The sequence below is a fragment of the Emiliania huxleyi genome (genome assembly GCF_000372725.1).
Source record: "Emiliania huxleyi CCMP1516 unplaced genomic scaffold EMIHUscaffold_577, whole genome shotgun sequence".
In the NCBI taxonomy this organism is placed as follows: Eukaryota; Haptophyta; order Isochrysidales; family Noelaerhabdaceae; genus Emiliania; species Emiliania huxleyi.
In genome coordinates this window covers 36,471-46,938 of record NW_005197670.1, presented here as the reverse complement: position 1 = coordinate 46,938, position 10,468 = coordinate 36,471, and the positions used below count along the sequence as shown (strand labels likewise).

Below are 10,468 nucleotides of genomic sequence, written 5' to 3'. Positions count from 1 at the left end.
GCTGCACCCGCGCCTTCCCTCGCGGGCGCCGTCGCGCCGCGCGCGCCCAACTCTGCTGGTACACGGCACGCGTCGTCACTCAGCCGCGGAGAACAGGCGGTGCAGCGCGCGAAGCGCGCGCGATCTCGTACTTTCAAGGGGCTGGATCCGGCCATTCCAAGGGTATACCTTTGAGAATCCCCAACTTCCACCCTCCTAATCACACTCGCTCAATTTCTCGACTGGCCAACACGAAGTGCTGCGATCGAGGTGGGCCCATTTCTTTTTTCCTTTCTTTTTTGGGTCCTGTGGGCACCCTAGGCATGTAGCTAGCGTTCTTTGCGAATGTCTCGAAATGGCCAGCAGGTAAGATCATATGGCCTCGCGCATCCGCATGTGCCGCATCGGCTCCCTCATGCCACAACCCCTCACAGCCCACATCGCACCCCCTAATCGCTTTTGATGGATGATGCCTTCATTGATGCATGATGGGTGAGCCCGCCACGGCTGCCTGGCGAGGTGCCTCGGGCCTCGGCTGGCACGTGGCAGCTCCGCTCCTCGACGCTCGAGAGCGACTCGGGTCGGGGGGGAGGTCGAGACACGAGAGAGTCGAAAGCTCGAGCGCGAGAGTGACCGTGTGTGTTACGCTCAACGCTCTACGCTGCCCGCGGGGGCGCGGGCTCGCGGTGACGTGTGGCGTGCGTGGAGAGAGAGGTCCAAAACCGGACCAACGGCCGGCACGCAGGAGCTGCCGCACATGTCATGGCCGGATGCGTCAGAGTGGAGTGTCCGCATAGTCGAGTGCCGCACCTCTCTGGACTCTGCAGACTGCACTCTCGACTCGCACGTCTGGCAGCGTGACCTAGAGAGATACTCCACACGCACGCACGCACACGGGCCTCACGGCTCGGACGACGGCCTCCGCACACGCGTTTTGAAGAGATGCAGAGCTGCTAGCATTCCACTCTTCCATTCCTCCTCTCTGCGTACGCGAGCACCTCCGCCGCGCCGAGCACGTCCTGCAGCAGCAGGCAGGCGGCGGCGGCGTGGCCCCAGTGCTGGCGGCGGGCGCTGTGCCGGCCCGGCCCGAGGGCGAGCCGGGTGGTCCACGTCTCGTCCCACAGCAGGAGGCGCAGCCCGGTCGGCGCCGCCTCTCTCAGCCTCTCCGCCGCCGCCTCGACCAGCTCGCACTCTCGCGAGCGGCGGCCGTCGGCGAGGTACGGCATGCCGAGCACGACCCCTCCGGCGTCGAGCTCCGCCGCCAGCGAGCAGATCGCCGCGGCCTGCGTCGCGAAGCGGGACGGGCCGCTGCTCTCCCGCCGCTCGCGCGAGATCACCCACGCGTCGGCGCCGGGCGGCTGCGCCCATCAAAGGGACTGCTGCAGAAGACGCCCAATCTTGCACAAGTGCAAGAACCATACCGTCGGGTACTTATTTTAAGAGCAGGTAAACAGCAATAGATCCGGCCCTCAAGCGGCCTAATCGATACCCAGCCCTCACGGAATCGGTCCCTCGTTGTACAGCAATCGATCCTTCACACTGCCCGCGCTGCCAAACTTGCTGAGAATCGGTCCCCCCACCTGTGGCGCGAAGCTGATATGTCTCCCGCGCTCGGCGCGCCGACCGCGCAGCGGCGGCAGACCACCCTCCGGTTCGAGGGGCGCCTGGGGGTGAGCGGGCTGCCTCCGCCAGAGTTTGGCTCGCCCACCTGTGCGGGCCCCCCTGTACCCCCTCCCCCCCCCGGCCCGGGTGTCTAGCAATTGGTCCCTTGGCAAGCGCGAATCGGTCCCCCTGGCTCCAGGAACTGATCCGGCACTACACCCGGATCTATTGCTGTTTACCTGCTCTTAAAATAAGTACCCGACGGTACTGTACTTGGCTAAAGTCTGCCCAGGTTGTGGAGGACACGATCCCGGCGTGAACACGACTAACTGACGGATCCGCTCCTGACAGTCGCACGCGCCGCGCTGCAGCGCGTGCGACCTACTGTGTGAATACGTTTTCCACGTATTCCAAATGACCTCCCAGAGGCCTGTATTCTGCCGTATTCCACCCGTATTCCACGTATTCCATGGAATACGCCGTATTCCAAGCTCCAAAAATGGACGTATTCCGTATAAAATTTTCTTCGCTCCGCGAATTCACACAGTAGGGCGTGCGACTGTCTTTGTTTGAAGTAAAAAGTCGAATCAGAGCGGCGTCGGCGTTGTCCTCCATTTTCCTCTCACGGACCGCCCGTCCCCGGCACCGCTCCGGGACGCACGCCGGCGAAGCACCATCAAGCTGCTGTACGGCCCCGGCATCGCCTTCCCAGGCTTAGCTAGACTGAGAGATATTGTGCACATGGTTGATCTCTACAATATATACACTGACACTGAACCTCCCAGAGCTCGTCCCGGTCCGTCACGGCCATCCTCGTCCTCCGGCGGGCCCCCGGCCGCGGCGCGGTGCGGCGGCGTCACAAATCCGAACGCAGAGCACCGGGACGCGGTCGGGGGATCTGAGGCCCAGTGAGGCGTATGCATTGCCCATCCAGGGCTATCACCTGGACCTATCAACAGGCGCCTGCGGCGCCGTGCTCAGGAGCCTACTGTGTGAATTCGCGGAGCGAAGAAAATTTTATACGGAATACGTCCATTTAGCATTTTTGGAGCTTGGAATACGGCGTATTCCATGGAATACGTGGAATACGGGTGGAATACGGCAGATTACAGGCCTCTGGGAGGTCATTTGGAATACGTGGAAAACGTATTCACACAGTAGGCTCAGGAGCTGCTGCTCCAACCTGTTCACACTTTGGTACGGCACAGTACGGACACGGAGCACTTGGAGTGCAGTCGGTAACCTCACATCCAGGGCCGGGGGGCTAAGAAGCTCACCCAGCGGTCCGCATGATTTTTTCCTGCGGCACCAAATTCTTTTTTAGCGGCCCTGGAAGCTTGGTTGCGGCCGCGCGCGGTGGGAACGAGGAAATCGGCTGCTATGTGAGCTGTGCAGAGGCTGAAACCAAGGAACTCCTGCCGCAGGAGTATGCACAACAGGCGCAGCTGCGCACATTGCTCAACCGCCACCCTGTATTTCGGCAGCACTATGGCCTGGAGCCGTGGTTCGCAGGATGTACTGATGAGAGCTACGTGGGCTGCGGGCTTGAGTCGAAGATATTCACAAATGCATACATCAGCTTTGGATCACGCAGCCGTGACTGCCACACCGACTACCGGAACCCATCAATTACACACCTCACTACACGGCTCCGCGGCCACTGGGATGGCACAGTCATCACCGGCCAGACGGTTCTCTTCGATCGCTACGGAACACGAGCTGTGGTTGTTGACGACAGCATGCGTGGCAGGCGGCTGGTTGGCGGCCTCAACATCATCAAGCACGCAAACATGGGGCCCAAGGGCGATGTCATTACCGACAAGGGCTTGCTGAAGTGAATGGATTGATTTGGTCAGAGAAGAGGCCAAGGAGGACCAAGGCGGCGGGGAGAATCTGTGTACACATACACATTCGTTCGGCTGTGTCCCCGTGCGGCCTGCCTGATGGCGTGGCGCCCGCCCTCCACCCACATCCCCGCGCAGCGCCCTCCAACCGCACTGCCTCCGTACTATCAATTTAACAGTACAGTATACAGAGTACTCGGTTACATCATGATGGTCCGCATGGAGTCGTACCCAACTGTGTAGAGAGTGGTGGTTGTATAACCATGTGTGAAGCATCACAAGCCCGACCATTGCACACAAATACAGATTGAGGCTATCTTCTCACATGCGCGTGACAATGTGTGAAATATACTCGCTTAGTGTGGGTAAACCATAGTAGCGTATACGCTACTATGAACAGAGAAACCCACATAAGGATCGCCGCTGCAGTCCACGACGAGCCAGCCTGCTGCCGGCTCGCACGGCAGCCTCTTCCTCTCGACCAGCCTCAACTTCCATACAGTCAACATTTTGTCGCTGCGTGCTCGTGGCGAGCTGTGGCGGCGGTCGAAGTTGGCCCAGATTCGACGACGAGCGCCGGACGATAGTAGTGTCTCTGTTCGCCCTGTGCATGTCAGGCCAGGCTGCAGCAGGGCACTACCATCGTGCTGCCCTGCTGCAGCCTGACTTTGCCCACTGTGCACAGCCGCCAGAGCATCACCACCGCCCGGCATCGTGTCACGGCGAGCTTCTTCTGCGCCCGCTCGCGAGGCTCTCGCGCTGGTACACTTTGGCCATCTGCTGCTCGCGTTCGGCGAGCTCTTCTCCGCACTCCTGCCACGGTGCCGTCACCACACACCTTCTGGCCGGCCTGAGCCGCGCGGACTCGCCGGCGGGGGCAACGTATCGACCTCTCTCTCTGGTGCACCACGGGCCGCGACGGCCTGCTAGCAGCCGGCGCGAGGAGGCAGTGTGCCGGCACAGTCGAGCCGGAGCATCGGGTTCTTGATGCTTGTGGGGTCAAGTTTGACCTTATGTGGCATAATATGCAACAATAAGGCTATGCTGTCTCCCGGCTTTTTGAGATATGATCCCTCAAAGTCGAATTATGGTTTACTGGTGACCATAGTAGCGTCTCCGTCTGTCCTGTTTGCGTTTCTTCACACGAATACTTTAAAGTCTCGACAATCGCTAAGCTGCTTATGTGGCACCGCAGCGGCTCCCTTGGGGATGCCTGAGGCCACCCCAACCACTCACCAAGCCTTACGTGGACGAATTCAAACCTACTTTTATGGTTTACCTACACTAAGGGAGTACCACTTTCTCAAGCAGACACTCGGTGGAGTCACAATTCCACCCCTTATCCGATGTCCCAATTCCACGCCGAACGGAAGGACGAGGGCGAGCTCCGCTCCACGGCAGAGGTCGCCGCCGGCCAATCTCTCTGCCCTGCGCGGACGCGCGGCGCCGCCCTCACACCGGCGCGCGGCCTCAGGTCTTCTCGAGCGTGCGGCAGCAGGCCGACCAAATCGGGAAGCGCTTCGCCAGCGGCGGCCGTTACACGGAGGAGCAGTTCAAGGCGGGTGCGGACGTGAAGGACGGGCCGGAGCCGGCGGCGGAGGAGGGCGGTGGCGGCGAGGAGGCCAAGTCGGACGCAGTCAGCACCAACTTTGACCCAGACGACAACCGCACGCTGTACGACCGGCTCAAGGAGCAGCGCGACGCGAAGCAGGAGGAGTGGGAGGCGGCGCACCAGTTCAAGAACCAGATGGACCACTGGCGGCTCGACGAGGACGACGCCGCCTTCGAGGAGGAGCGAGTCGACCGCCTCAACGCGCAGCGGAGGGAGGCGGAGCGGATGAACCAGGAGAGTGCAGAGTTCTACAAGCTCGCGCGGGAGCGACGCACCACGCAGGTGGCGCCCGTCTCGGTTGCCTCTGCCGCGCCGCCCCCGCCCCGCCCTCCGCCAAAGCGGCCGGGTGCCTCGCTGCCCGCCGCGCTTCGCGTCGTGCGGCCGCGGGCGGCGGAGGCGGACAAGCCTGCGGCGGCGGCGGCTCCCGCGCCCGCAGCCGCGGCTGCTGCGCCGGCGGCGGCATCGGCAGGAGCGGCCTCCGCCAGTGGCGGCGCCAGTGCGGGCGCCTCGCTGCTCGGGCTGGCGTACGGCTCCTCCTCCGACGAGGAGGGGTGAGCTCTCTGCGCCTCTGCGCTTCTTCGTTCTTGATCTTGTGTGGGAGCAAGTGGACTGCAGCGACACCGGGGTGGCGCCCCTGGCGCCCCAACCGAACGGCACCACTACGCACATACGAGTCGGTATACACGTATATTCTAGATAAAAATGCGTTCAAACCCCCCCGGCGGCCGGGACCACCGTGCACCGACAACGAGCCGCAACGCGACAGAGGGCCGGCGCGGCCGCATGCAAAAATAAACGCGACGCCTCGTCCTCGCACGCTCGGGCGGCCCCAGCGGCCAGCGGCGCGTCGCGGACCTCGCGTGCCCGGGCGGAGGCAGCCTCACTGCTGCCTGCGGAGCGGGATGCGCGGCAGCCCGAGCGAGTGGCGCGTGAGGTTGAGCGTGTTTTTGAGCAGCATCGCTATCGTCATCGGGCCGACGCCGCCCGGCACGGGGGTGATGGCGCCCGCGACGAGGGAAACCTGGTCAAAGTCGACGTCGCCTAGGGGACGACGTGCCGTGGACGTGTCGGGGACGCGTCGCGGGCAAGCGGGGCCTCGCCCGCGTCGACGTCACCGCAGAGCTTGTATCCACGCTTATCCTCGGGCGCGGGCTTCGAGTTGACGCCGACGTCGATCACGACCGCGCCGGGCTTGATCCAGTCGGCCTTCGACACGGAGGGGCAGCGTCGTCGACATGAGAAACAACAATGACGAGGAGGAGGAGGAGGAGGAGGAGTCGCCAAGGCGACCATTCATGTGACTGCCGGACCCTCTCCCGAGATCGCACAGACCGCCACCGCAACAACATGTACATGTGCATGTGCTCCGCGAGTGCGTGTGCCCCGTCGTCCGTGCTGGGGGCGTGTGTGTAAGACTGGCTGACTGACTGTCTGACTGACTGACTGCCTTGACGAGCTCAGCGCCGAGATATGGGGAGATATGGGGAGATATGGGGAGATAAGGGGAGATCTGGGGAGAGATGTGACTGCCTTGACGAGCTCAGCGCGTCCGATGGCGGCGACGACGATGTCTGCGCGCCGCACCTGCGCCGAAACAAGGCCGCGGCCAGGCTTTGCGATCTCTCCGGCGCAAGGCTTCGGGTCGGGAGGGGCGAGGCTTCGGGTCGGGAGGGGCGAGGCTTTGCGGTCATCAGGAGGGCCCAAGTATTGCGGTCTCTCTGGGCCGAGGCTTCGGGTCGGGCCGAGGCTTCGGGTCGGGAGGGCCGAGAGTGGGCCCAGGCACCTGCGGGAGGGCGAGTGGGGGTGAGGCGCGGGGACTTGCACAGTGCGCGCGCCACGCATCGAGGCAGTGCAGGGCTATAGCATGAGTGCAGCTTCGGGTCGGGAGGTCGGGGAGGGCCGAGGCTTTGCGGTCGGGGGGCCTCGCCGCCTGCGCAGGCAGGTCTGCGGTGCGCGAGTGGCAGACGGTGACGGTGGCGTCCATCGACTGGAGCAGGTGGGCGACAGGCATGCCTACGGGGGCGAGGACACAGGTCACGCTGCGCCCGCCGACGCGACGCAGCTGTGTGCGCGCGCTCGCCGACGATGTTGGACCGCCCAAGCACGACAACCTCCTTGCCGGCCACCTGCGGCCACGTGTGGTGGACGTGTGGTGGACGTGTCGTGGACGTGTCCCGAGGAGCGCCACACACCCGCTTCCTCGCGCGGCAGCGTGGAGGTACGGTGAGGTGAGGTGCGTTTCTCCACACACTCGAGGTGGTGGGGCAAGGGCCAGGCTAGCCCCTCGCGACTAGACGACAGGAGCCCCACGGCACTCAGAGGTGCGAGGCCCGGTGCGCGTGGGTGAGCCGTGTGGGAGTGAGTGTGTGTGTGTGTGTGTGTGGCGACCTGGATCTCGGACCGCTGCAGCAGCTCGACGCAGCCGGCGGGCGTGCACGGCAGCGCGAGGGGCGGCTCCCCGCCCCGGAGGCACATCCGGCCGATGTTTTCCGCGGAGAATCCGTCCACGTCCTATATAATATATAATATAATATCATTCAAACGTGTGTGATGTGATGTCGTCGTATGCGGGGGCGCCGTCTGCGGCCTTGGCGACGGCGATGGACTCGAGGACGGCGGCTTCGTCGATGTGCCTCGGCAGAGGGAGCTGCACGAGGATGCCTGAGGGACGGGTCCGCCACTCTTCCCCCCCCTCACAACATAGTGTCGTATCGCCCGCTCCCGAGGCGAGCGCGCGCCGTGGATGCGCGGGTCCGCGTTGAGCTCTTCGACGGTGGCGAGGAGCTGCTCCTGCGTGACGGTCTCGTCAAAGTTGCGGTCCACGGAGTAGAAGCCGACCTCCGCCGCCGCCTTCTTCTTCATCCGCACGTACGTCGCCGAGTCGGTCCGGTTGCCCACCAGCACGACGGCGAGGCCCGGCGTCGTGCCATGCGCCGCCTTGAGCTCGTCGGAGCTCGCCTTGATGTCGCGCCGCACGGCGGCCGCGATGGCCTTGCCGTCGATCAGCCGCGCCCGACCTTCGGCGGGCGAGGCCAGCATGGCCACGCCAGCAGCCCGTGGCTGCGCAAAGGCGACGCTAGCTCCGAACGGCCGCGCGTCGCGGCCGTGCTGCAGCTGCAGTCCGAGCGCGACGCTGGCGCTGAGCGATCCGGCAAGCGCGAGCCTCCGCACGGCCGATAGCTTCATGAATGGGCCGGCGGAGGCCTGTGACAGCGCTGAGGAGGCGGGCAGGGTGCCACTTCTCAGACACACGCTGTGTTGTCGTTGAGAAGAATTCTAAGTATCAGAAGCTAACCTGTTTTCTTTCTTTCTTTCAGCACGCTGGCACGACAAGGGCGCGGACTGATGTACGACGTCGTCGAACTCGTCGAACAAGTGGAGAATGGCCGTAGCTCCTCTCCACGAGCGATTCAGAAGACGTACCAAGTGTCGATTCTGTATAGAATTGCGAGGCGCACACGCTGGTGCAGGCGGCGAGACGTCGATCCGACTCGTTCGGCCGTGAAGTCGCCGTGAAGGGTTGGCAAACAGGCCATTTTGCCCACATTTTGCCCTCTCGCGCGATCTTCTCGCGTCGGCAAGCGCGCGGGCAAGGATGGGCGAGCCGGCCCCGCCACGCTGGACGGGCCAGCGGCTGGCACGCGCCGGCCACCCTTGCGTTGTCTGTTTTCTTTGCCAGCCCCCCTCCGTGTCGCGATGCGCTCCCCGCTCCCGTTCCCCTGTGTCCCTGATCGTCCTTACAAGATCCTGCTCGTGCAGGTGGGGACCCTGTCCTTCTCCCACCCCTCGTTTGGCGTGCCCGTTTTATTTATTTATTTATGTTTTCTTTCTTAGGACCCTGTCGTGAGGGTGAACCCTGCCCAGCCCCCCTCCGTGTCGCGATGCGCTCCCCGCTCCCGTTCCCCTGTGTCCCTGATCGTCCTTACAAGATCCTGCTCGTGCAGGTGGGGACCCTGTCCTTCTCCCACCCCTCGTTTGGCGTGTACGTTGTATTTATTTATTTATGTTTTCTTTCTTAGCTTGGGATGTCCGTTTTATTTATTTATTTATGTTTTCTTTCTTTCTTTCAGCACGCTGGCACGACAAGGGCGCGGACTGGCGCGGACTGGCACACACACCGTTGAGAAGAAAATAGAGGTGGGGGGGGGAGGGACGGAGGGTTGAGCGGTTTCTCGATCGCGTTCAAGGGCGCGGACTGGCGCGGACTGGCACACACACCGTTGAGAAGAAAATAGAGGTGGGGGGGGAGGGACGGAGGGTTGAGCGGTTTCTCGATCGTGTTCAAGGGCGCGGACTGGCGCGGACTGGCACACACACCGTTGAGAAGAAAATAGAGGTGGGGGGGGAGGGACGGAGGGTTGAGCGGTTTCTCGATCGTGTTCGACGTTTCTCATCCTCTCACTCCCAGCGCCCAGCACACTCACTCTGTTCATAGCGCACACTGGGCAAATCGGCCGATTTCCAACCCACTAAATCATCACGGCCCCGTAACACCCTCCGCGCGCGGTCAAAGGCTTCCCAGGGCCGGTCCATGACATGAACCGATAGACACAAGCAAAAAAAACCGCACCTCTAAGCTTCTCGGGCACCCCGAGGCCCATACGGCGCCCCGGCGGGCCCCGGCGGAGGTCCGGCGCGGCGCTCCAAATCCGCACTTCGCGAGCTTCTACGGGAGTTCACGCGGCCTCTCCGCCTCGCGAGGCACACCCCACACCCACCACGAGCCCTGGGGCCGTGGGAGGACCTTTGGCCGCGGCGTCCGGAGCTTTGGTCGTCGACAATCGGCCGCCAAGTAGGCCGTCGTACGAACGCGAACGTGTCCGGAGAGGCTCTCGGATGGGTCCGGCAGCGGTCCCATGGACCCAGAAGCTCGCCCCGGCGGAGAACTCACGACTCGGCCCCGCCCCAGGTCACCAAGATGTGCCCTTGGACAGGCGTGGGGGCTCGGATGACGACGTTGGCGCCCGCGACGACGCCCTCCCCGACGACGTCGCATCTGGCAGACTACGCTCTACGGCGGTCGGGCGGCGGCAGCGCGGATGATCACATGGTTTGGGACTCTGAGCGATGGCAGAGGCCTTTATTTGCAAACGAGGACGCCCCGCGAGGCCCCATCGGCCGGGAGTGGTGAGTGGGACCATAAACAAGCACTATATCCCCTACCGCGACCAGCCCACACACAGCCCAAACCGCTGCCAAAACCGGCCCTGGTCACGCCGGCCGGGAGGCTGCCGGGGCGCCCAAACAGTCCCTCACGAACGCCACACGGGCCACCACGGCCCGTCCGGCGGCCCGAGTGCCGCCCCACACCCGCCCGACGCCCTCGGCCAGCCAGCACCCACTCTGAGAGGCTTCACCGCCGCCAGCGCGCCGAGCGCGCCGCCCTCTCCTCGCGCAACACGGGCCCCTGGCCGCACGCCCGAGAGGCGGC

The 10,468-nt window shown here is 63.8% G+C and overlaps 2 protein-coding genes across 2 annotated transcripts; both read right to left on the bottom strand.

The window, feature by feature from the left end:
• Positions 1 to 932: 932 nt before the first annotated feature.
• On the bottom strand, positions 933 to 2,511 carry EMIHUDRAFT_120108 (hypothetical protein; the record flags this gene model as incomplete). Its single annotated transcript, XM_005764879.1, has 2 exons — positions 933 to 1,337; positions 2,461 to 2,511. 2 exons carry the CDS (start codon positions 2,509 to 2,511, stop codon positions 933 to 935), a joined length of 456 nt encoding a protein of 151 aa, XP_005764936.1.
• Positions 2,512 to 4,805: 2,294 nt separating this feature from the next.
• Positions 4,806 to 8,288, bottom strand: EMIHUDRAFT_459672 (methylenetetrahydrofolate dehydrogenase/methylenetetrahydrofolate cyclohydrolase). Its single transcript, XM_005764878.1, has 9 exons — positions 7,776 to 8,288; positions 7,625 to 7,698; positions 7,426 to 7,548; positions 7,118 to 7,163; positions 6,968 to 7,050; positions 6,568 to 6,621; positions 6,153 to 6,243; positions 4,900 to 6,078; positions 4,806 to 4,828 (listed from the first exon to the last, which is right to left on the bottom strand). Exons 1-8 carry the CDS (start codon positions 8,221 to 8,223, stop codon positions 5,918 to 5,920), a joined length of 1,080 nt encoding a protein of 359 aa, XP_005764935.1. The 5' UTR covers positions 8,224 to 8,288; the 3' UTR covers positions 4,806 to 4,828; positions 4,900 to 5,917.
• Positions 8,289 to 10,468: the final 2,180 nt, after the last annotated feature.

What these genes read in the sequence shown, in the direction of transcription:
- EMIHUDRAFT_459672 (XM_005764878.1), bottom strand. Translation starts at nt 8,223, where the DNA reads ATGAAGCTATCGGCCGTGCGGAGGCTCGCGCTTGCCGGATCGCTCAGC. An exon ending in TGCAGCGGTCCGAGATCCAG is followed by an intron (nt 7,164 to 7,425) that starts GTCGCCACACAC and finishes ACGTGGCCGCAG; the next exon opens with GTGGCCGGCAAGGAGGTTGT. An exon ending in TGGGCGGTCCAACATCGTCG is followed by an intron (nt 7,051 to 7,117) that starts GCGAGCGCGCGC and finishes TCGCCCCCGTAG; the next exon opens with GCATGCCTGTCGCCCACCTG.